We start from the raw sequence: 26,177 nt of genomic DNA on the forward strand, positions 1-26,177 counted from the left end.
AGAAATATAAAATATTGACAAGGGTCCAGGAAAAATTGTCTAATATTAATTGTTTAATAAACCAGAAAAGTGAAAATCAGATGACATCACTACACAGGAACATGGTTAATATCCCTCCCACCCCTCCTCCCCGAAAAAGCCTTGCCACGAGTTAACTTACCAGCTCTACCCACGCGTGGTAGAAAGATCTGTGCCACCAACACATCACTCACCCCTCTCCACAATTGAGGTGACACATGAGGCCCCCTAAATGTTCCACCGGGAGGTGTTCTGGGGGCAGCTAACTAAGAGGGGGCTTTCAGAGCCGATGCAGGAGGTGAGACACATGAGGTCACAGAGCCACTGCCTCCCCCTTTCAAAAGAAACCACTCTGCTCTATTTATTTCAGAATCCAGAGGAAGTTGACGAAGGGTGACAGCAGCGCAGCACAACATGTGGTGGCGAGTCTGCAGCCTGCTGGCTTGGTTCCCCTTACAAGGTAAGGACTTAGAGCTAATGTTTTTTGATGTTCAGTTGACCTAATAGTATGGCACATCTGCCCATCAGTCAGTCAACTGCTCCCCCGGAGGACTGACTGCGGGAGCAACTCGGGTAACTCTGTCACTTTCCCCGCCACGCTGAAATCACACGTCTGAGGGATGCAACTGGATTTATTTAATCTCTTGTTCAGTTGCTAAAGAGTATAGAAAGGACCGGTGTAGTGTGTGTCTCTGTGGGATCTGTGTTATGGCAAAATGCAACAAGCTTATTGGCTCTGTCTTTTAAGGGGATACCAGTTGAAACAGTGTCAGTTTGGAATTTTAAAAGCGTCCTTGCTGTATAAGCCTTAGCCAAATAATTTAATTTCTCTGAAATAGTTTCCACGTCTTGAAATGAAGATAACAATGTTTGATCTGCCAAACTCTCTGGATTGTTATAAGGATCAAATGTCAAATGTGAAAGGACTTCGAAAATGGCGAAGTGTTACAAAGCTTTAATCAGTTCAGAGATAATAACAATTCCAGCGAGAACTTTGCGCTTATTTTTTGAGTCAGTTTTACTTTCCACTTCATTATAATTTTCAAATTTGATTTTTGATGCTTAATTCTATTTTAGCATTATGATCATTAGAGAAAGACACAGTTATCTTTTTAGAGCAGGTCAAACTATTCCTGCTCAAAAGTGGGGGCAGGATGTGTTGTCTCTGACTCTGATTGCAACCTGTATCATACTCTTACAAAGGAAATTGCACATGTACTGTGTTGCTTACCTGTCAGATGTTTGTTTCTAAATATTGAATCTATAGTAATGTTCCAGGTGAAACACCTGTCCTTCTAAATCTTCATTCACCATAGAACTACATCTGAAGAATAGGACTTTTAAAAACCAGATTTCCTATTTTACATAGTACTTCAATTTCCTATTTTATATACTTCAACTAGTTCCTTCTTTTTTTGGTCTCTGTACACTGAGGTACTCAATAAAGATTCAATTTTGGTAATAACTAATAGTTTCTTTATTAAGTGACTTGAAGAATAGCTACTACATTCCAAAAAAGTACATGTAGATGGCTAAAATTAGAATTGGCTTTCAATTATTCCAAGGTTTAAACCTTCACTTTTTCAGGATTCGAGTTATTCCCTCATAAAAATATCTCACAAAAAATAACATTTTATATAAGTTTGCAATAATCCTGCCTTAAGGTAAATCCAAGATAAATCTTTTAGGATATAAATTAGTCAAATACTATTTCTAAAGGAGAGAAATATACTTATTGCGTCATGCACAGTGCTGGGTACCTTATGTTAATTTCACTTATCCTGGCCAAGAAACTGAGGGAGGTACTCATAGCCCTAATTTACATGAGAAAATTGAGGTCACAGGAAGTTAGATAAATTGCTCAAGTTTTCATGGCTACTAAGTGACAACAGAAGCATGCGCCTGCAGAGCACATAGTAAAAGTATTATCTCATGAAATGTTCCACTGAGAGCGTGTGTGAGTATTGGGTTGTAATAGAAAATGTGTTTCTAAATGTGGATCAAAAGTTTGAAAGCCATTGGTTGACACAATCTGGAAGATTTATTATGGAAAAATCCCAAATTGAAAACTCATGCAGGGGGGAGGGTATAGCTCAGTGGTAGTGTGCATGCCTAGCATGCACGAGGTCCTGGGTTCAATCCCCAGTACCTCCACTAAAAAAAATAAAATAAAATGAATAAATCTAATTACCTCCCCCTCACCAAAAAAAGAAAGAAAAGAAAAAAGAAAGAAAGAAAGAAAGAAAACTCATGCAGAGGGCCACCCAGAGAGCTCAAGGGTATTTGAGTACCAACTGCTCACTCTCACCTAACCTTACTCACACACATCAGAGTCCCCAACAGGAAAGGAGCTGACCTTGTTGCTTTCTTATCAGCAAAAAGGCAGCAAATCATCAGTTTGGGCAATGCTATAAATTGCCAGCTATTTTTAGCTAACTGAATTATGGGAGGATCACTGCACTTTCTCTGACTGCACAACTTGAATGAGTACCAAAATCTTATCAAAAAAAATTTTTTAAGTCCCATAATCTTGGAGACTGTGCTCTCTTCAAGGCTCCCAATGACAGCTCCTAGGGTGGGTAAAACACCATAAGAATGAAGACTTTTTCAAAATTTATCCCGCTTTATATTATGGATGATGAAAATCCACCAGTTTGCACCGTCTGTTCTGGTTGTTTAGTGGAGAGAAGGGTCCAGGGAATGCAAAGAACAGTTACAGACTGAGTAGGGGCTTCTCGATACCTCTTTTGACCAGGAAAGAGTCATCCATCCATCTGTTCAAATGTCGCTGAGACAGGTTCTTTAAAGCTGGAAATCACTCGATTTTGACAATGTCTGATTCATTTTCACACTTGTAACTTTCTCTATTGATTCTGTCTAAAGAATAGTAATAACGCCTTTTCGTAGTGATCTGAATTGACGCGCACTTGGCCCGCTACCTTATAATCGTGATGCAAATAAGGCTCTGGTTGGAGAATTAACTCCTTGAGTGCCTCTGGTTTTAACTTATCACACAGCATAACAGAGTTAGCACCTATTACAGTATTTATTACGAATATATACATCACTCATTAGCCATTAATTTAGCCATTAATTCAACTAATACCTAAAAATCTGACTTTGGGCTAGGCCCTGGGAATGACTAGCAAACAGCTTTTTTATGAGGAGTTTGTGATCTACCCACAGAGACACACTCTTAACCAAAACAGTAATGTGCTAAGCACCACAGTAGAAATCTATTCGAAGCCTTTGGGGATCTAGAGGAGTGAGGAGGTCACTGAGGGGAGGAGGAAGGCCGAAGGCCAGCTGGGCAGGTTTGACATAAAGGGTGTAATTTGAGTTGAGTCTTGAAGGAGGTAAGAAAGGTGTTCCAGGCTAAGAACGGTGTGGACAAAGGCCAAGTGTTTTCTTGAGACCGGACCTTTGGAAACAGCAAGTGGCCATTTGCACAGAGTGTCTGGAGGGTGGTATCAGCAAAGGACCCTGGAGAAGATAGGAGTTACCTGGAATTTTGGCTGGATTCTTATAGGCAAAGGGAGCCATAGCAAAAAAATCCTAATGAAGGAATCAAATGATCAAATTTGTATTTTTTAAATATAGTTCTGAAGCAGATGAGGATGATAAATCAGAGGGGGCAGAGTCTAGAAGGAGGTTACTATAATCAGCCAAGAAGGAAACAGTGGCAGCCTCAACTGAGATGGTGTTAGTAGAGAAAAAAAAAAAAAAAGTTGATTAAAGAGATGTTCTGGAGAGAGAAGAGGTTAGGATGCCTCTCAGACACCCGGCATGCAGTGGCTTGTGATGGCACTGATGACTACAAAGGAAACGCCGGGACAGAGCAGGTAGCGTGTGTGTTGGGTGAGTGCGGAGCATGGGGAGCTGCAGAGATGAGTTCCAGCTGGACACAGTGAATTCAGGGTCCCTGCAGGACAGACTTGCTCTGTTCTGGAGTTTTAAAATGTTTTGCATGTGATAACTGGGCTACTAAGGTAAGAAAAAGAAAGAATATTTTATTCTTTCTTCAGTCTGCCATGATGACCTACAGTAAGTAAGGTGGAGATCACACACTGCAACTCCCAAACCTTGGGAAGAAGCCAGGACTCTTACAAACTGCACAGGTTTCATCAACGGGTGCTTTAGGGGGTGGCTGCGTGCCCTTTTGCTTGAGGGTCAGTCATGTGTGCTTTGGCGTGAAGCCATTCCACTCATAGAACGACTGGCTCATGGGTTGGGGGTGGAGATGATGGTGAAGGTCACAGGTTCCATTTCCGCATGTAATCCAGTCATAACTGGCGACCTCATAACACATGGCTATGCATGGATGGATGAACCCAGTCATGGAGATAACGACCGAGCTCAGAAGTCAATAATCCACTCAGTAAACACGACCTACCAGAAGCAAGTAGTAACCTCCCAGAAGAGACGCCAGTCATGCGTTGTCAAGCTCTGTACGCTCAACATTTGGGAGTCACCATAGGGATCATCTGTGCACAGGAACTCTGAAGCCCAGACAGGTAGAACTGGCAAGCAAGCACAGGGCACTCGGTGTCTACACCAGACAAGGCTAAGGCTGAATAAAAATGTATATGTCTTTACAGCCTGCAGGGGAGGAAGTGGTAAGCAAAGCAGATACCCCACACCCCATCCCTCTGACAAAGAAGGTGAAAGTCTGACTCTAAACTAAGGTGGAAAAAGATTTTAAAGATGAGTTCCACTTTAGTTTTCAATGGCAATGACAGGATCATGGGAAACTTTTTTTTGAAGATGTACCATCAAAACTTAAGTACCACTGTCCTCCTCTTCTACCTTTTAACATGACTTAGACACTAGACGATATTTGCAAGCACGACAGCTAAGCAATGTGGGTCAGTGGCTTCTCACTGGGTTTTTCTTCCTTTCTACAATGATTTCCCATCTCTGAATCAAACGTGGGGTCTACATGATGGTGCTGCAAGATAAATAGTCTTATAAAGCCGAAAGCAGAACTCTGAGCTAAGAGGAGAGGAAAGAAGTCACATTCCATGCTTCAGACACAGCCCTTTCTGTCTGAAACCCAGGCACCTATACCTTGTGCTCAGCAGCCTGATAACTGAATTCTCAGCAGCAAGGGCAAACCCTAATCTTGGCAGATAAAATTCTTTAGCATATGCTAAAGAGCCATACTACATTTTATTACCATTTTTAAGACACCATAAAAATTAAATGACATCATTTAATTCATAAGCACGCATCCCAGGAAAAAGACAATGATATATACATCTTTAAAATGGGAGATATTTATTCACAAACAGGCTACAGATAAATTTCACCATTCCCTTCTCCCTGAATGCAGGCTTTCCGTCTAGACGATCATTTTACCAAGGTAGAACATTTCTCAAACTTGTGTCAGTTTCTGACCCAAAGGATGAAATCAGGGCACATTGCTCAACACCAGTTTTTTTTCTACCGTTGATTTGTGTAGTAACTTCCTTCCTGTCTCTCAGTATTCTTATTAACAACAGGAGAGCAAAGATACCTATCCATTGCCTGCATTATAATGTCATCATGAAAGCTGACATCAAACTGTGACTTTCTAAGCTCACACTATGATAGTTTCTATAAGGAATGAATTTTAGAGAACTATTTGCAAGAAGCAAGATAACGCACAAGAACTAGAGTGAAGCCAGAAGCATAATGGAACGATGCGATGCAAGTTAGACAGTTCTAGACTCATCAGATTCCTAGCTCAAAAGTCCCTTAACCTTAGAAGAAATTCCATTGCCATTTCAAAGCATCTCTACGAATATTATCCTTATTACTCAATTATGGGTTGATTTTATAGATGAGAATATTTCCAAATGACCTGCCTAAGCAGAATTCTGGCCTATGCCTCAATGCTTTCCTGAAAACAATCTCTGTTTATTGACTCCTCATTGTTCATTACAGTATTGGCTGGTGATATCAGTATTTTTCCACTAGGACCCAAGCAAACTCTTTTCCCTTGAAAGTCACTATGAATACAATACAATAATCTGGGTTATTATTGCTGGAGGCTAGATTGAAATTAATGACCTAGGAATGGAACAAACTAAAAAGTCTGCACCAGTTAATTTCCAGGGCTCTCCAAAGCACTTTTCCTAATACAGAAATTTATCACAGGGAAATAAACTCCCTTCTTGTTTCTCTCTTTTTTTTTTTAAGGTTTAAGATGATGCAGTAAAACTCATTGCATTTGCTATTCATTATTTATAACCCCACGGTATTCTTCTGTTTATGAAAATGTTTTGTACTCTCATTGATAAGAATTGTCTGGTCCTCAGAAAAAAAATTTTTTTTAATTTAGAACATAAAGAAACAACACATAGCAATAAATGTGCCAAATCGTCAATAAAGCCAATTTATTTTTCTATTAATTTCTTTTTGGGGCGGATAACTTTGCAGCTGCTTCGAATAAATTGTTTATCATTCTCTAGGGGTTGTGATTTGGGGAAATAAGACTCATGTTTGCCTGGAGAAAGCACTGCTGTGGAATATTAAATTGGAAGAGATCTTAGAACATCCTCCCTCTTGTGGGGAGGCTCTTCTGCGGATGGGGCTTAACTGCTCTCCATGAAGGCAGCTCCATGATTCACAAGAGCCCCCCTCCCACAGGTTATAATTCCGTTCTTAGAATCGTAGACGCACAACCTGTACCTGAAGGCACACGTCGCCTGTTTTATAAACCGAGGCCAGAAAGGCTGACTTTTCTGGGGTCTCATCACTTACACAGTCTGACCTAGTTCCATGAGCATGGACTTCAAAGCCCGCAGACCTGGGTACAGGTCCCAGCTCCAGGACCTCTGTGACCTTGAGCCTCTATCCCCTCATCTGTAGAGTGAGCAAAATAATCCTTCCTTTAGAGAGTTAGTTGGAAAGTTAAGTTAAATGTTAGTCACACTGCCTGACGCAGTTCCCAGCAGGGCAAGTGCCTAATAGACATTGTTCAACTTCTCTTCCTTTCTTCCTATCAAATCCCCACACCTTCAATCAGACCTCCTCCCAAGACGTCTTCACTGCTCCTGCACGTGGCGCTCCCCCCTTTCCTCGTGTTTTTTGGTGTCAGTGTATGTTTTGTTTCTACAAGAAATGTGTGCTACAAGTTCTACTGACAAACCAAAAACAGACTCATGGACAGAGAAAACAAACTGTGGTTACCAAAGGGGAAAGGTCAGGGAGGGATAAATTAGGGGTTGAGGATTAAAAGGATTAAAACACTACTATATATAAAATAGATAAGCAGCTAGGACCTGCTGTAGAGCACAGGGAGCTATATTCAATTTCTTGCAATAACTTATAATGGAAAAGAATCTGAAAAGGAAAAATATACATATGTATGTGTGTGTGTGTGTGTGTATATATAGAGAGAAAGAGAGCTGAATCACTTTGCTGTACACCTGAAATTAACATTGGAAATCAACTATGCTTCAATTAAAATTTTTTTAATTAAATAAATTTGAAAATAAATGTGCATTAAATGACCGAATGATGGACAAGGTTGTGTATAGTCTAATTCCCTGCCTCAGCTCAGGGGTGGTGTGGCCCACGCCAGCCTGACTGTCCCCAGTTCTCTTTCTCTGCAGAAGCCTTTCGGACCAACCGCACGGAAACCATCACCGTGGAGGAAGGCCAGACCCTCACTCTGAAGTGTGTCGCTGCTCACGCGGGGACCACCTCCCTGCAGTGGCTGGCCCCGTCCGGGTTCACCATTTTTTTCAATGAGCATCCTGGTAAGTCAAGGAAAAATCAATCACCGCCAGACCTCAACCTGAGGATTTTCCAGTCAGACAGGTTGGGACAGAAAGGCGACATGAGTCACCCCCTATGGTGGGCTTGGCCCCACCTACTATGACACGTCAATCACACTCAGAAGCCTGCGATCTCACACACGGCTGCTTTTTTTCTGACAGGAAGTCTGAAATGGAAACCCCACCAGAATGGTGGGTAAAGGGGGCTCAAATGAGAAAGCAGGTTTCCATCACCCACCTCACCCCCATGTCACTTTTTGACTCTCAGTGACCATGAAACCACCAACAGCGCAATGACTGTGGTGGACTGCCTGACGGGGGTCCCTTTGTCCTCAAGCAGCCAACCCCTCACCCCACATCTGGAGCCAGCTGCTTCGTTCTCCATCTGAGCAGCCCCAAGTCACATCACAGACGCCTCCTCTTCTCCCACTGGTCTCAACATCAGCTCAAGCATTAGGAATTGACAGGACATAGTACTTTGGAAAGGAGGGCAGTCCTTCCTGTCTTCACAGACACACAGTGAGTCCTAGACGCCCGAGATGGAAAGGGACTCCTTTTTTTCAGTTTTATTAAAATATAAGTGACATATAACATTGTATTAGTGTAATGTGCCCAACACGGTTTGATATGTGTGTATGTTACAAAATGACACCACAATAAGTTTAGTTAATATCTGTCATTTCATGCAAAAAAAAAAAATTTTTTTCTGTGGAAAGGGATTTTTAAAAGTCTATTTACTTCATGTCTTCGGGCAGGATTTTACAAAATCCTCCCCTTCATCCTGAGATCATTTTGTATCTCCACTTCACACTCCTAACTGCCAATGCTTGGAAAAGTCTCCAACAGCAAATTTCATTCTGCTTTTACAAAGCAAAGCCTCTAAAAATTTTTGATGTGCTTTGAAACATCGCTAAAAATTAATAGGTTCAATGTTAAATAACTAAATATATGACTTCAAGCTAAATCAGCTATGAATACTAGATTCCAATAGAATAAGTAGTTATTAATTGCTAAAAGTTCTGAGAGAAAACCTTTAGAGAGAATTCTGTTAAACAATGCTTTCTGTTGTTTGTTTTTGTTTTTGGTAAACTGGGAGAAGACAGGCATTCTCAAAGACAGAATGCCTTGATCTAGCTTGATGGTTCTCAACCAAGGGTAATTTTTCTCCTCCAGGGGACAGCTGGCAATGTCTAGAGATAGTTTTTGTTTTTTTAAGTGGGTAAAGGCAAGGGAATCTGGCATCTAGAGAGTAGAGAGGCCAGGGATACTGCTAAACATCGTATAATGCACAGTGTAGCGCCCCCCCCCCCCCCACCGCCCCAACAAATAATTATGGATTCAAACGTCAGTCTTGCTGAGGTTGAGAACTCCTGAATTCTAGCTCATGTAACATCAGTGTCCCAGGACACACAGCCATTATTCCAGGTGAGAAACAACCTTCCCTGGTCAGCCATTGAAGGTTTAACTATTTTAAGCTTGTTCACATTATAAATCTTACACTAAAAAAAAAAAGGAAGAAACAAACAAAACCACTCATATCAGGAGCTTCTTATTTGCTAAAGGACCTTTGACCTGATCTGAAAATCTCAGGTCAGTAGAGAACCAAAAAGAACACTTGCTATTGCCTAGAACTTTCTAGAGCTTTGGGGGGGGGGGGCATTCCCTAAACCTGGAAGGACTCAGTCATAATCTTTAGGGAAGTTCAAACAATAATGAACTTTTAAAACTTAAAAAGCACCCACCCAGCTAGAGTAATGAATATCAGTGCAATTATCTTCCCCTCTTCATGTTCATTGTAACAAGGCAATGAATCGGATTCAAAGAGGTAAGTCACAGTGGGGCATTTTTCATAATGCAAAAATACATACATTTAAAATCCTCCTGCAACCTGAACCCTTCACCAGCACAGGCATAGCATAAATATGTTTCCTACAAGCATAAAGAAAGCAAACTGCTTATTTCACAGATCCCAGCATCAAAATATTGCATTTCCAAGACTAACTTCCAGCTCTTGAGAGGCATCCAGCTGGAGACACTAGAATTTGGAAGGCAGCTCAGTCAAAGATGTGACATTTGTTCCTTTAAAGTGTGAAAATCAAAAGCTATTCTTGTGAATAATCAATCCACCGAGAGTCTGTATTCATCTGATAGCTCGCCTCGTAACAGCTCTTTTTCCCTCTTGTACAGCTTTAAAAAATTCCAAATACCAGCTCCTTCACCACTCCGCCAATCAGCTCTCCATCAGCGTCCCTAATGTAACACTGCAAGACGAAGGCGTGTACAAGTGTTTGCATTACAGCAACTCCGTGAGAACAAAGGAAGTGAAAGTCATTGTGTTAGGTAGGTGACCGAAAGCCAGTAAACCCAGTATGGGAGCAATATATACTTAGGCTCATGTTTCAACTTAACATTTTAGTTAAAAAAGGTTGCCTGCAGCAAGGTGTTTCCTGGGCACCCCTGTCATCTTTTGTTGGAAGGAAACACAAAGGAGCATTTTGAGTGACATGCCTTAGACCAAACCGGATTTGTGAAATTCATCTTTGGCATCAACTCAATTTTCTCTCTAGGGACCTAAAAGAAAAGAGAATTCATAATGGATGAGCTGTGACTATGTGCCAGGCACTGTGCCAGGCTGCAGGGAATCAAGGATGAATTAGGCACAATCTCTGCCCACAAGGAGTTTGCACATTAACTTAGGAGGCAAAACATGTGCATCCATCAGGTCAAACCATATGACAGCACATCTTAAGATGGAACGAATTCGGACGTAACTGCACTGGACAGTCAGCTCACATCTTCTGTAAAACAAGCTCCTCTCTTCCGTTGTGGGTGGTGGGAGGTGACGGGTGTGGATAGGAAGTGACAGCTCCTGATCGTCTGGGACATGCTTGGTTCTGCAGATGGTCAGTTGAGTTCAGTGTGAGTCTTACTGTCTTTACTTTTTTTGCTTTTTTGTGGTAGATCAATTAAAAACATTGCCTTTTATTGATCTCTAAATAATCTCACATATCACATAAGTGAATTTCTTAGAACTCTCGTTGAATTAGTAGAGTGTGGTGCCTGCCATAAAGACATGAGGACCAAGTCTCTAGGCAGGAGTGGCTCCCTAGGGGTTTTGAAAACCAATGTGACACAGCTTGAGGGTCATATTCTCCCCAGGTTACTGGCCACCCCGACACCACTCTGGCTCAGGCTGACTGTGTGCCCTACTGGGCTCTCACAGCACCCCATGCCTACCTCTGTCATCACACTTAACACGTGATCTTTTCATTAACAGCTTAGGGGCCGAGTCTATCACCAAACTACACTCCTTGAAGGGCCTTATCTGTTCCATATTTCTATTACCAGCATCTAACACATCTAGTGCACAGAGTATTTCCAGGACAGGAGTAGGAAGAAAAAGGACCAATGGGCCTTTCAAAAGAGAATCGCATGTTTGATGTGAGGGAAGGACAGAAGTAACTCTCCTTGAGGTGAGTCCAGACTCATGAAAGTTTAGAGCTGGAACAGCCAGGAAACTGACAGACCAAGAAGCTGCAGGACTTACCCAGGTTCTAACAATAGTTAGTCACAGAGATGGGACTAGAATTCAAGCTTCTGTTCCACACCTAGCATTCTGCCAGTCAAATAGAGTCATATGTAAACTTTAAGAATTGCTATTGTAACATAGTCTGCTTGGGAATTTCCAGAGACTAATCGCAATACTGGGTAACAAATATTCTGATTACAGCCAGAGCGGCTTTACAAGTACATAAAAGCCCTTTAACTATATTCTGAGAAAGGTCAAGTTAAAAAAAATCCATTATTTAGACCAAATCCCTGCAGATTATTAGGCTCTGTGCTCTCCTAAGATACATAGACCTGCTAATTAAGCAGAGAAAAATCTATTTTCTTCCAGCAACTCCCACCATGCCAACCCTGGAAGCTTCAGTCATCAGAACGCAAAATGGAGAAGAACACGTTGTACTGAAATGCTCCACCGTGAGAAGTAAGCCCCCTCCACAGATAACTTGGCGTTTAGGGACCAACGTGGAGCTCTATGGTAAGTGGTGATTCGGCTCTCTTTCCTCCTTTGTTTTCCTCCTTCTTATATTTCCAAGGGATTTTTAAGTGTTCTGGCACCCTCTGGTGGCAGCAGGTGCCAGAAAACACCATTCAATAATTCATCAGTTCTTTTCCAGACAAATTATCCTTATAACCATTAGATATTATGCCTTACTCTAGAAAGCCTCAACACAGCTAACATGGTTACATGTTTTTGTTTAAAACAGGGTAGAAACCTAAAATGGAATGCTCATTATGGCTTCATAAAATTTCATAAAATAAAAGGTGCAACATAACAATTACCCTTGAGCATAAACTTTTTAGCAGGTATAAAATTAAAATATGTATAGCACAGGGAAATATATTCAATATCTTGTAGAAGCTTACAGTGAAAAGAGAATATGAAAATGAATATATGTATGTTCATGTATGACTGAAGCACTGTGCTGTACACCAGAAATTGACATAACATTGTAAACTGACTGTACTTCAAAATATATATATTAAAAAATAAATAAATAAATAAAATTGAAAATATGTTTATTGCAATACCTGTAATTGGAACAGTTATGAATGATCTTGCTTAAACAGTGTAGTACCATGTCATACCCACCATGACAGATAAAACTATTTTGGTAACAAAGAATCTAAACGTTTAGCCTTTTAACTAAAGCAGGATAAACTAACTGCTCCAACATTAAAGCTTAGGAACTATTTCTAGTTTGTTTACATTTCAACAGACATTCCATCCAATTTTATGTAATCACAGACTCAGTCCAGTGCCAACTCTACTTCATTATAAGACCTCTCCTTTAATTTGTCTTATTCAATCAATCTGAGTAAAGTCTTGAGTCTCTGTGTTTCACGACATCAGGCTGTCCTTGTGTAACCATAAGCTTTGGATTTTGGTTTTTTTCAGTAGTTTTAATGGCAGAGTTGATAGAAACTGATCCACTCTTGTTCACCTGCTTCTCTTTGTAACTATGGCGAATCACGTCCCAGGAGGCTGGCGAAAGTTAGAATGAGGTTAGAAGTCTAACAGGTTGGCCAAGATGTCAAGGCCATTGGCCTTTCAGAGAACCAAAGCCATGCAATAGCATTAAACAGCTGTGACCTCACATACCTCTTTAATTTGCTCCCTAGGTGAAACCCACCATGAATTTGAAACTGATGGGAAGAAGTGTAACAGCACCAGCACACTCAGAGTCCGCGCGTACGGCAGAAACTCAACAGCGGACTGCATTATCCGACACAAAGGCCTGCAAGGAACAAAACTGGCAGCACCTTTCCGGTTTGAAGATTTGGGTAAGAACCTCCAGTGACTGACTGTCTTTATCATTTTCAATTTACCTTAATATTACACTTCCAAACAAAATTAAGTGGAGTAGGAAGAGCCCCTCAGGGTGAGATCACTGTCAGCAAAGCTTTCCTTAATAGCAAATTCCTTTAATGACTGAAATTCCTCCAGCTGGGCAACAGGGCGGCAACTCTTCCAACATTCAGCAGAGCCCAGTTGTGCAGAAAGCGTAGCAGAGCGCCATATGCAAACGGTGTCCTGCTTGCATTTTGATCATGACAGCTGGCACAACTTGACCTTAAATAGTTTAATTGCAGTCATGTTTTTGGAGAGATCATGTGAAGCATACTACATCTCTGTATTGAACCCAAAAGATGATACTAACTAAAGTATATATAAACTTGTCAATATCATTTTATGTTGTTATAAATACCCATGTAGTCACATTAAGTCATGATTATGCTTTAGATTTATTTTGTTATAACCATTTTGGACATTTTAGTTTAATCCTGTTAATATTCTAAGAACACCAAAAAAATAGTAATAATAAAGTAAAATGAATAAAACATCAAACATTAAATGTGAACAGGCATTGCCTCCATTTTCAGAATCTGTTCTCTGATTCCTTCACCAAAAGTTAAGGAAATAATTTTAAAATATATAAAACTTTTTGAGCCAAGAAGTGTCCTCTAAGAAGTGGCCTGAGTCACATGTCTATCATTAACGAGACTCTGACTTTCATTATCTTGTAAGGTACTTCTCACTATAAAAAAAGATTCCTTAAGTGTAAGAATTCACTAAGACTAGTGGAGGTGGAGGGTGTTGGATGACAGTGCATTTGCTGAAAAAGCTCTTTATCAAATGAAATAACTGAGGCTGAAAGGCGCTTGTTAAGGAGAACCTCACTGTGGGAAAGCTGTCATGCTGCCCGGTGGGGGCTGTCGCTGCGGTTAACAGCTCCCCTCTCACTGCCACGTGCTCTCCTCCGGTCACTTTGTCATCAAACCAAAAGCAGTGCTTGAGGAAGCTGCATTTAGAAGACTCAAGGACCCACAGACTGGGCTTTCCTGTAAGCTGGCACAAATCTTCCTTCCTCTATACAATTCACTCCCCTCCCCAGCCTCCACCCCATCAGAGGAATGGGAGCACAGGGCACGTGAGGAGTGTAGAGGATCCCCAAAGAGAAAATGAGACTATTTATCGAGATGCTTCTGAAAGACACTCAGATTTTAAGAGCCAACAATAAAAAAAAAAAGTTTTACTTTTCAGCAATTGTTCAAGCCATCTACAAAAATTACTGCTAAAGGGGAAATCAGTTTCTCCTCCTTAAAAGCCAGAGTTCTACAGGACTCGAAATCATAACCATAAAATGCTTCTATTAATAATAATTGTCAAAGACTTGAGTTTTATTTGTGGTCTAAATGTAGATTCCTTAGCACCAGTCACAGATCCCCAGTAAGCGAGGACCCCAAAGAATTTTTATTTATGTGGATTACACCTGTTAATATTTACCTGTTAGAAAGTACAACTGTAAAAAAAAAGATTTAAATATTTATTTTTAAAATAATCTATCTACTACAGATGAAGTGAAATGGCATATTTATTTCATGGAAAAATAACTGTATTTTGCAATGCCAAAAAATGGTGAGAAAAATGGCACTGTTTTACTATTTTCATTTTATAAAATCTCTTTAATATCTAGTTTAATAGAAAACAATTCGGTTCTCATACCTTGTGCATTCAATCTCTTGTGATATGTTGTTTTGCTTGAACTATGTACAAAACATATCCAGCCTCACACAAAGACAAGTTGGAAAAGGGCAGAGTATCTTAATAGCCTTTCGGATAACTGTGGGTAGGCTTCTTGGATGCTACACTAAAACTTGACAAGAGGTGGCTTCTTAAAAGTTAGTTGCTCCGTGGACTCTAGAACCCACTATGAACTTTCCATACTCTTGTTACATTAAAATCCACTCAACAAACTTGCACTTTGAATGGATCTTTCTTCTAGGCACAATTTTGTAACATCACGCCTTGGTGATTTGGAAAATATTGATTCATCAATTTATACAAATCTTTCAAATGTGGGCGTGTTTCAAAAATCAAAATCACATTCACTCAGTTCATCACGAATCTCATCAGAGGTCTAAGGATTTGGAAGCTGTCAAGATCACAGTGGTGGATACAGGTTTTCCAAAATTCTAACTTGAAACGTAGCTAGTGCAACTGAGGGACTAGATTTTAAATATTATTTAACGGTTCTTAATTTTAAATTTAAATAGCCAATGTGGCTGATGGATACCATAGTGGATAGCACAGGTCTATAACATTCTAAACAACGAGAGAGAAACCATAATGTACCAGTGCCCATTTAATCAGAACAACGTTCAGTCTAAATGAGTCTATTTAGTAAGTTTGCTAAATAGAGGATAAAGCAAAGTAAATGCAAATTCTTTATATATACACACACAGCTACAGACTATTGCATATATATACACACACACACAGTTGTATATATACACTATGGTATATATATTATATATACACTGTATATATTGTGCACATATATAGTATATATAATATAACGTATTTTATACATAAATATATAATTATCTGAATTCAAATAGTATACATTATTCTAAGATCTAGAAGATCTTAATCATTATGGATAAATTTTATTCTATGGGTCCCCAATATTTCCTATATTAGCTCTTCTTGTAATTTGCTTCTAGCATTTCTATTGGGCATTTCTTCAAGCTTTTCCGTATTTTACTTCCCAGCAGCTCTCCTCTTTCTTTAATTTTCTCTGGCATCTTTGTGGCCACAGAGCTTACTTTAGCTCTGCTGTCTATGTTACTATTTCTCTAATGTTTCCTTAGTGGTTCTTCCTTTCCTCAGAGCTCCTGGCACGTGAGTCAGGCCTTTTTATAGTTTTCAAAAGTTTTCATGTTTGGTTAAGAAAATAAACCACAGAAAATTCTTTGATTAAATAAAAGGCTAAAAAGCACTCACATATTTCACAAAGACATTACCCACCAGTCAGTATTACAAATATTGTTCCTGATAAAGAAATATCAGGAACAATATTTGTAAATTAACAGGTACCTTTTTTTATAAGCTCCCTGGTTGCAGGCCTGTTCATTGACTTGTCAAATCGATGCTAAGCTGAACCTCTGGAAACATTCCTAAACACTGCTTTATATCATACAGTAACATTTAGTAAGCATTGTGCTTAATAAATAGCCAGGTGTCGTGCAAAACAAGTTATATGAATGAAATCATTTGTTCCCCCCCCACCCCCCCAAAAAAAGAAAGGAAAGAAAAAGAAAACTTCCAAGAGGTAAATGTTACAGGTAAGAAAAAAAACCCAAGCATATGAGAGATTAGCACCCTATCCAAACTCACTCAGCCATAAGCAAGTAGCAACACTGGGATTCAATCCAGTATGAGACTGACTCCAAAGTCACCTAGTAAGTAGGCAGGTAGATATGTGAATGGGCAGACAGACAGAGGGACTGGCAGGTAGATGGATACAGACAGAAACAGGCAGTAGTCTCTGGCCACTCCTGCCGCGCGCCCCTCCCCGGAGGTCCCGCATGCTGCGCTTCTAAGCCAGGCAGCTCAGCAGACGGGCAGTCAGCGGGACACAGATTCGAAAACCAGAGCCAGAGCTGCGGAACACATGGTTCTGAGCTTTCGGCAAAACCTCCACAAGCAGGTAGCAGCCAAACACCTACTGCATCCTACTTTACTGAGCACAATGTGGGTAAGACTGCTCTCTGTAGTTGCAGACTTTTGTTTTTCCCCTTTTCTAGTTACTGATCAAGAGACGGCTTCAGATGCCCCAGAGATGAGCTCTCTGTCCTCTCCAGACCCTCAGCAGTCTGCTAGTACCGGTAAGTGTCAGCAGCAATAAAAGTGGAGGAAAAAAAATCATGCCTCTTTGGGAAGGTTAATTTTCAAATTCTAAGGTTTAAGACTATGCTTTCTTTTAACTTATAATAAGACGATATAGGACGCTCTCTGATTGGCTTCAGCTTTATGGTGGCCTGAGAAGCATCATATCAGAATTCACTTAGTGGGCTGGGCTTCAGGGCAACTAATGCCTTGGAAGCTCCCCCCACCCACTCACACGCACACACACACGATGGTGACATTTGACTTCCTCTCTGGTAAAAAGCAAGGTTAAATTCATTTATGGGAAACTTATTTCTTTGTTGTTCCCATCTAGAATAGACCAAACCCACACACACACACACACACACACACACACACACACACACACACCCCACACACTCACACACACAAACTTGGTAACAACAAAGAACGAAAAAGCAGGATCTGGAGATTTGGAGTTGACACCGAATAGCAAAATCACCCTTGAAGGCTCACCAGTTACCTAGTTGTCAAGAACTCAGATAGATTTGATGACAGGATTGAGCTATAAATGCAGAAGAATTTAGAAAACATGGATTATAATTCCAGGGTTTTTTAGATAGTGAATCACTAGATGGTTACTTGTGGGCAATGATTATATATTTAACTTACCTTTGTATTTTTACCTAGCATAGTATCTGACAATAGCAGGTACTCACAAAATGCAGTATGAATGAATGAATGAATGAATGAATGCAGTTGTTACAGTGCTTTTGAGCAAGACAGCCTCATTTAGAAAGGCATAAATTCCAACGTGTCCTCTTCCTATTTCAAATAGTGTCTCTATAAAGATGTCAGATGATGGGATAAGTGCTTTCATATCATTATCATGTTCCTGGTGCTGAGAATCAGATCACATTTTCAAAATAACTTGAATAATATGTAAAAGTAAATGTTTAGATTTTTTAAACCCTGGTAAACACACATGTACCATACAGACATACTATTTCTGAAGGGCAATGGAAATTGAAAATATGAAGTGGAACAGCCACATCACTTGCTTTAAAAATCCAATATTTTTAAATGTGTTTAGAATCTAGTTGTCCTTAAATTGGCTTACACCACTACCGAAAAACTCAATTTTCTGCTATGCTTTTTCATATATGACATAAAAGTTAAGAAATATGGTTTCCAAAATTCTTTTCAGCTTTCAATTCCTATGATTTTCTTACTGTTAGTAATACCCATTTTCAATGGAAGAATGGTTTCATTCCCCTCGGGGTCCACATGGTGGCGCTGTGCAATGGGCTAAAAACCAAGAGACTGCAGAGAAGGAAAAAAAAAAAAAAAACCTACCAAAAAAACACCCAGAAAATAGGGAAGATAAAATCAGTCAAATAGGGAAGACAAAATCAGGAAAAGAGATCTCTTACTTTTATAACTTCCCTTACCTAGCAACATCTCAGAGTGCATCCCACTTCTAAGGGGGAAGAAAGCATAGGTTTGAATGACAACTGAGCCTGTTTTCAACATAGAAAATCCTCGTTTTGTGCATTTCAGGCTATAGGTTTTCTAGTCCAGCAGGCTTGGGATGCCACTCATCAGCCTTCGGTTGCTATCCTGAAGCAACCTAAAACTGCCTCAATGAATAGGTAGGCCTGATCCAGGAAGGAAGTATAAAATACTGGTTTAAATTCTGGGTTTTGAGTTTCCATACTGGCTCTGCCACTTACTTGCTCTAAGACTTTATAGACAATTTACTTAACTTCTCCAAACCTCTGTTTGCTCAGAGCTGTGGTGAGAAATAATATATACCAAATGGTCGGTTTAAGGCCTCGCACAGAGTAAATCTTCAATAAACATTCACCTTAAACAAAAAAAAAAAAAATAAAGCAAAGTGACCCTGATCATTGGCAACTATTTTTGGAGGAAGTCAGTAGTTTTTTTAATAATGATCACTTAATTTGGTTTCCAAAGCTGCCTTGCCATGTTGGGATGACTCTGTGACATAGACACACTACACAACACATACATTGTCATTTGAATATGTCCTCTTTTCACCCTAGCTGCAGTAATGGAAATTTCTAGTACGTCAGAGATTGACAAGGAGGAGGAAGAACAAATCACTCAAGTCTCTCACTTGGCCACTGGTGAGTTTCCACTTATTTATTTAGAATAAACACTTGACATTTTAACCTCTTAATCAATGCGTCCAATAGCTCTTTTCCATCTTCATTTTTTTTTTTTTCTTGACCTTTCTATTGGTTAATCATGGCCTTGTTCTTTGACTTAGCTGTCTCCCTCGCTTCCTTGACAGACTCTGCCTGGTCCTGTTGCTTTTTGCTAACCACCAGCTAACTTCCCTTCCTCCTCGGACTACTTCTGTGTAGATTTGATTTTACTTGTCATCCTTGGTTATTTCCTTAATTCGTAAAGAGTTTCCTCATTCCCATGATTGCTTCTGTTGCCACCAGGCAGGCTTCCATATCTGTATTTCCAGAACATTCTCCTGAGCATTAGTTCCTGTTTTATTCCATTTCCCACATACCTCTGGCTGAATTTTCGGCCATCTCAAACCCAATATGGCTAAAAACTGAATAGCACCTTTTCCCACAAAATCAGCTTGTCCAAAGCATCGCCCAGGCCCAAAACCTCAGCATTATACTTCCTCGTGTGTGTGTTTGTGTGTGTGTGTGTGTGTGTGGACACACACATATATATAAAATCAGTAGGTTTCCAAGGAGTTCTGAGTCTTCTCTTTTAGGTATTTTGTCCACTATCACTGGTACCTCCCTGATCCAGACCCTCATCATCTCCTGCGTGAAGTACTGTAACTTTCATTTCTCCTCTTGTCCATTTTTGGCACCCTACTATCAAAACAGCCCTTTGTACTCTTCACCCCTACATTCAGAAAACCTCTATGACTTCTGACAGTCTACAACACAGCACGAGCCTTAAGCCCTTTGTAAGGTGCCCTCTACTGCCTACCTCTACAGTCCTGTCTCTGTAAAGTCCTGATCAGAATACACACCCTTCTCTGAAAACATCATCCCCATTCTGATTGCCATGGCCGTGTTGACCCGAACTGCCCCTGATGAAAGGCAATCCTCATCACCCCTCTCCTTATCCTCCTTCAAGGCCAGCATCCTCACCGAAAACTTTCCTGACCAACTCAGGGACCACTCCTGCCTCTGAATCCCTGAACACATTACACTAACACAGGTGGGTCCAGAATTCAGCATAGATAACTCACTTCTGTTCTTCTGGGTTTTTTGTTTGTTTGTTTATTTACATATAGAGAGAACTACTCCCTAAATCATAGGGACTGTGTCTTATGCATCTCCAAGCTGATGCTCTACATGTAGCTGACACTCTTAATTGCTTGCTGGTTGAGATGAGGGGGCCACAAGAGACATTTATCAAAACTAGAGACCACAGAATCAGAGAAAGATCTTTAAGAGCTCATCTGGTTTATCTCCCAATGCCTTCATGTAGGACCTCATTTAACTGAGCCAAGATTAGTGAAATTTCATTTTATTTGACTAGTTTTCCAAGCTCCTTAACAACCGGTCTTGCTACTTAACTACATTTTGCTAAAAACAACAGCAACAAACAAACAAAACCTCATTCCTTACAGCTTATTTGAATCCCCTGGCTATAATTTAAGTCAACATTCCCACATATTTTCTCTAAAAATGAAAAATAACTAGTTCGATTCCTATGTAACTTAAAAACCTTTTCCGAGTCATCCCAAAAAATTGCTTTGCTTGTTTGTATCCCCGTTTGCTTGTTTTCAGAGAACAAATAATGCGAATCTCTTTGCCTTCAGGGTAAAGCTCTCCTTCATCTCTTCATCTTAGCTCCACTCTATTTTGGAAATATTGTATCTATTCCTTAGTGACCACAAAAAAAAAAAACAAAAAAAACAAAAAAAAAAAACCACCCTCAAACTGTCTAACGTCCTTTCATTGTCCTTATAGAAGCGAACCTTCAGTATGCGGGACTGACCAGGAAGAAGAGCGGCGTCCTGCTCCTGACCCTTGTGTCCTTCCTCATCTTCATCCTCTTCATCATCGTCCAGCTCTTCATCATGAAGCTTCGGAAAGCACACGTGGTATGGAAAAAAGGTGAGTGGGCAGAGAGCCTGACGGAGGCTGTAAGATGCGGAAACCACTGGCCAGCAAAAAGGGAAATTCTGTCAGTTAAAGCTTTTTGTTCCGTTCGATGCTGTGCCATCCACGTGGTAACTGTTGTCATTCAAATAAGCAACTGTTTGTTTTGCAGTAAACACAGGATGTGAATCTCCACGGACTGCATTGTCCAGTGTACGTGACCAAGAGACACTAGAGTAGCTCCAGGAATGGGCATTCAATTGTAGAAGCTTCTGTTTATAAAAGGATGCTAGAGAACCCATTCATTCATTCATTCATTAAGCATTCATTGAGCACCTACTGTGTAGCAGGAGCTCTTCCAGGTTCTGGGGACACATCTGTCAACAAGTCAGAGCAAGTCCTTCCCCTCAAGGAGTTCCTATCCTCGGAATGGTCAATCACAGGTTGAATATAATAGACTGTTTTAGGCTCATTTTTACTCTGAAAGAAATGCACCCAGCCTCCGTCAACCATAATATGTTAGTAATTTTTCCTAAGCATTCTGATTTAAAGGTTATCATTAGAAATGAAAACAAAATTACTGAACTAGCATGGAAGATGACCTATTAAAATACACAAACTCAACACATATCAGACCTGGAAGGGACCTTAGAAGTTATCCAGAATAACCACCTGCTCTATTCACTCCATAAATGTGCGCCAGGATTAAACCCTCTTTAATTCTGAGTGGTTATCTAGACCTGTGCCGTCAATACGTTAGCCACAATACAGCTAGCTGGCACAAGAACTCTGGCTAGTCACTCTGGAGATGTGCTGTAAGAATAAAATATACACCCAATTTTGAAGATGCAGCGCACACACACACACACACACACACACACAAGAATATGTCTAATAGTAATATATTGAATCAACTAGTTAAATAAAACATATTAATTTTACCTGCTTCTTTTTACATTTTGAGCATAAAGGCAAACTAGAAAATTCTAGGCAACTAGAAAATTTTAAATGACGTGTGACTCGCATTATAGTGCTCTGGGACATCACTGATTTGACCGCATATGGCTCGAACACCTCCAATGACAGAGAACTCATTATATCCTAAGGCAAAATACATCTTTGAATGGATCTGACCCTCTTCAAAGTACCACTTCTCCTAGTTTAATATCCATCTCTCTAGATATTCAGATGGACTAACATTTTTATCATAAATAGACCTAGATCCAGAGTCTGGCGTTCCAGCTGTCCCTGCACAAAAGGCAAATGCCACAGTACTGTTTCAAAATCTCCCATTGATGATTTGCCCCCACAGTACTGGAATGGTTTCTTCCCAAAAGACAATACTTGATTCGAACCTGCCGTCATTTGACTTCCGCAGTTCTAATACTGCCTGGCACAATGCCTGCAGGAATCATAGTAAAGAATAAAAAACGATTTGTTGAACGAATGAGGACATGAGGTTTTGTGGGGAGTGACGATAAGCTTACTGTTGTATAAAAACAGGTATGATCTCATTCAAACATACTTTTCTGAATAATAGATGTCTGTGGCACCAGAAATTGAATAACAATTTTCTCTTCTTGCAGAAAATGAAATTTCAGAACATACTCTAGAAAGTTACAGATCGAGGTCAAATAATGAAGAAACATCATCCCAAGAGAAAAATGGCCAAAGTAAGTCAACTGCGTGACCCAAGATCGGAAAAATGAGGTTCATTAATATGTTAATTATTTTTTGTTAATTTGCCTTGAATCGGGAGGGTCAAAAATCAAAGCTTGATTTTTAGCACTGAAAAAATCAAATCACCTAAATCATCTTGCAGAACTTAAGGAAATACATCTTGAAAAAGCAAAAAATAGCAGTTAAGTTCCCATCATTGAAGGTATGCCCCTTTGGGAAGCCATCCCTGTGTCCTCAGTCACACAGGCACACCCCTATACCATCCCTCTCTCTTTGCACCACAGTGTCCTATGTACACCTTTACCAGGGAAGCCTGTCCCACACCAGACTGTCATTTTTGGTGTGTTAATTTAGGTCCCACAATATACCTCCAGGTGGGGAATCACTGGATCTACTTTATGTGAACCCCTAGATCCTCACACAGGGCGTGGCACAAATGGGGTGTTTGATACATTTGTATTAAATAAATGAATAGAAGGCTAGTTAAAGCAGAAATGTTTCAGGTCTTCTGGATGACTTCATCATAACTCCTCAAGCAAAATATGAAAGGAGTCTAAAAGGAGACTCTGTGTGTGTGTGTGTATTCTTGACAAGGATCCAGTAGACAGAAGCTAAGAGTATATAGCAAAGCAAGAATCTTATACCTTCCAACCATCATTGCCTCCATGCAAATGAACTTACTCCATCCGCCAAAAGCTGCAAGAAAATGCAGGGAGCTTTGCCACTAGTTTCTATTGGTTTGACTGAGGTTTTGTAGGAAGCATGTCCTTTACAACACCTCTGCCTTTTTTGTTTTGACCTAGCAGGATGTGAAGTGGAAAGAAAGAACAGCTGTAGTAGCAGGAAGAGGGACACGAGTGAGCGGCCTGTGCGAGAACTGGGGGTGGGAGGGGAAAATGTGTGTCAGCTGCGCACAGGCCGTTGTATTGCCTCCCGTGCGTCTCTATAGCATCAGCCTCCCCCTACAACTGGCAGGGAGGAGGAGGACGTCAGCATAATGTGGAAGTCAGGGTGTTTCCTGTGCCTATTCTCCCAGGCGAGGGGAACAGAACAGTGGGAGTAGACGTATAACCTTAGCAGGAAAAGAAAAAGCCCTCAGGTCCACTGCTGAACAAGCAGAAGCCAGTGCAATTCACCTTTAAGAAAGTTTAAAATGAGCACCTGCAGAGGACTCACTCCCCAGAAAGAGCCCCCACTTCCTCAGCCCCATAAGGGGGCTTGTCGTGGCCATCGGGGGCTGCACTTTCTCCTGGGCTCTGACCTCTACTTCCATCTTCCTTCCCTCAGCATCCTCAAATCCAGCATTTCAACTCTTGTTTTTGCTCATTTGAAAGATATCTTCTGGAGTCATCTCCAGACTCCATGTACAGAGCTGTGTGGGCTTTCGGAGGGCCACCCTGACACTTTTTCCCATCAGCCCCGTTACTTCTGGTATGAAATTATGTTAAAGGCAATGTGGGGTTTTTTGTCCAGGAACATACATTATTTTATAGCAGAGATGTGTGTGTATGTATGTATGTATGTGTATATATGTATGTGTGTGTGTGTGTGTGTATACACACACACACACACACACATATATACATAATTTCAGGTTTATGAGCATATTGTTTACCTAAGAAGACTTTTTAAAAAGTAGACTATAACAGTGCATTCAAGACCATGTATACGCATCAGTGAACTTCAGATTCAATTTTTTAAGACATTAACATTTGGACTCACCTATAGCATGTGCATCAGTGTGTTTCAAATAAGTAGGTGCAACATTGTTCAAACTAAATGTTCACCTTCAATGTGTCTTTCTTCCAGCTTCTCACTCCAAGAGCTGCATGAACTACATCACACAGTTGTACTCAGAAGCAAAAACAAAGAGGAAGGAAAAGACACAACCTTCAAAATTAAAAGGAGAGCACACTCATATACCAGAGAGCATCGTGTAGTGCTCCCTGCAACAGAAAATACGATTTCAGGGCAGTCTCATCATCACCTGAGTGGAGCAGCCTGTGGGGAGGAGCATAACTACCTTAAAGTGAAAAGCGTACTTTTGAGTGCAATGCAAGATGGTGTCCTCCGATGCTCATCTGCCCCGGACTCAGAGTGACAAATGAGGAACCAACCATGGACATAAAGCTTTGTAGATAAAAAAGAAAAAGAAAAAGAAAAGAAAGAAAGAATCTATTATGCCTGACACTACTTCAGAGCAGGAGGATTCTACTAAGCTTTTGGATCAGGGTCAGTGTGACCAGCTAGCATCTTACTGTAAAGGAAACAGGAGATTTTACATGCTGGACTCTAATGGAACTACTTTGTAAAAAAAAAAAAAAAAAAAAAAAAAAAATTTTGTTTTAGTCTTTCTTTTTGGTCTCCAAATAAAGAACTTAGGGGTGAAAAGGACCTAAAGAAGGTCTCTAATCCTAGGAGCTTACTTTCAAGATAGACTTTTAAGAAGATGTAACTGGCACATTCACTGTCAGGGCAAAGTGCTGCAGAACAATGAATGAGTCAGATGAGCACGAATGCCCCAAGATTCACGCCCCAGGAGCCAAGTGTCAGTTCAAGGGAGGCCCAAAGATTCCATTTTCTTAGAATTTCCTTACTAAATCACAAGAGTTGACCTGATAGATAATGCTTTTACCAGGACAGTTCATTATAAAAAAAAAACATGTACAAAGGAAAATAATAGTTGAATATACTGATTACTGACAATGGATGCTTTAAAAAAATTATTTAATTAAGAGCAGAATATATATATATATATTTGTGTTTCTAGTGGTTGTTCCAAGTTGTACTTCCTCCTTTCACTTTCAAATGTGAAAGTGACATGTCTTTTTTTTTTTTCTAACATTTATTTATGACATTTCCCATTCTTTGGATCTGAATAAACTAATTCTGAAAGAATACCCTCCCCGCCACTGCCTTACCACACACACAAAAATTATGAGTTTGTAGTCGGTTCCAGGGGACAGATCCAGCCGTGCTGATTTTTTTCTCGTGATAAATTTTTTTTTAACAATCAAAAAATTGCTGAGAGACATGAGACTAGAACAAAGCACTTTTCCCTCAAAACCATTTGAGAGTAAGTTGGCATGATATCCCGTCACCTCCCAGATGCTTGAGTGTGGATTTCTTCCACAAGCGAGGACGCCCTCCTCTGTAACCACAATGCAGCCACCAAAATCAGGAAATTAGCATTCATATAGGGATACTAGCAGAACTCAGACTCCATCCAAGTTTCTCTGATTGTCCCAACTGTCCCAGGGGATCTAGCTCAGAATGACATATTTCATTTTCATCCCATTCAGTTCGGCACAGTGCCTCAGTCCTGCCTTCACTTTCAGGAGCTGGACAATTTTGAGGATTACAGGCTGGTTATCTCACGGACTGTCC

General features: G+C 40.3%; 1 protein-coding gene and 1 long non-coding RNA gene across 3 annotated transcripts in view; one reads left to right on the forward strand and one right to left on the reverse strand.

Annotated features, from left to right (window-relative positions):
- Positions 1-21,093, reverse strand: part of LOC135318454 (uncharacterized) — a 55,525-nt gene extending 34,432 nt beyond the window's left edge. The window contains exon 1 of one of the 2 annotated variants that reach the window (XR_010378938.1): positions 21,007-21,093. This is a non-coding gene — a long non-coding RNA (uncharacterized LOC135318454). The remainder of the gene's footprint in view (positions 1-21,006) is intronic. The other variant, XR_004133861.2, reaches the window with a different exon arrangement.
- Positions 343-25,086, forward strand: CRTAM (cytotoxic and regulatory T cell molecule). The gene is made up of 10 exons (XM_010986561.3): positions 343-478; positions 7,617-7,763; positions 9,969-10,121; positions 11,680-11,823; positions 12,969-13,130; positions 16,938-17,018; positions 19,065-19,148; positions 20,979-21,125; positions 22,697-22,783; positions 24,600-25,086. The coding sequence occupies exons 1-10, from the start codon at positions 433-435 to the stop codon at positions 24,728-24,730; spliced, it is 1,182 nt and encodes a 393-aa protein (XP_010984863.1). The 5' UTR covers positions 343-432; the 3' UTR covers positions 24,731-25,086.
- The last annotated feature ends 1,091 nt before the right edge of the window (positions 25,087-26,177 follow it).

Source organism: Camelus dromedarius, chromosome 34 (assembly GCF_036321535.1).
Source record: "Camelus dromedarius isolate mCamDro1 chromosome 34, mCamDro1.pat, whole genome shotgun sequence".
Classification (NCBI taxonomy): Eukaryota; Metazoa; Chordata; class Mammalia; order Artiodactyla; family Camelidae; genus Camelus; species Camelus dromedarius.

Bases quoted from the DNA above. Each gene is read 5' to 3' on its own strand.
- CRTAM (XM_010986561.3), top strand. From the start codon at position 433: ATGTGGTGGCGAGTCTGCAGCCTGCTGGCTTGGTTCCCCTTACAAG. The intron at 11,824-12,968 runs GTAAGTGGTGAT...TTTGCTCCCTAG, and splicing joins GACCAACGTGGAGCTCTATG to GTGAAACCCACCATGAATTT. The intron at 17,019-19,064 runs GTAAGTGTCAGC...TTTTCACCCTAG, and splicing joins TCAGCAGTCTGCTAGTACCG to CTGCAGTAATGGAAATTTCT.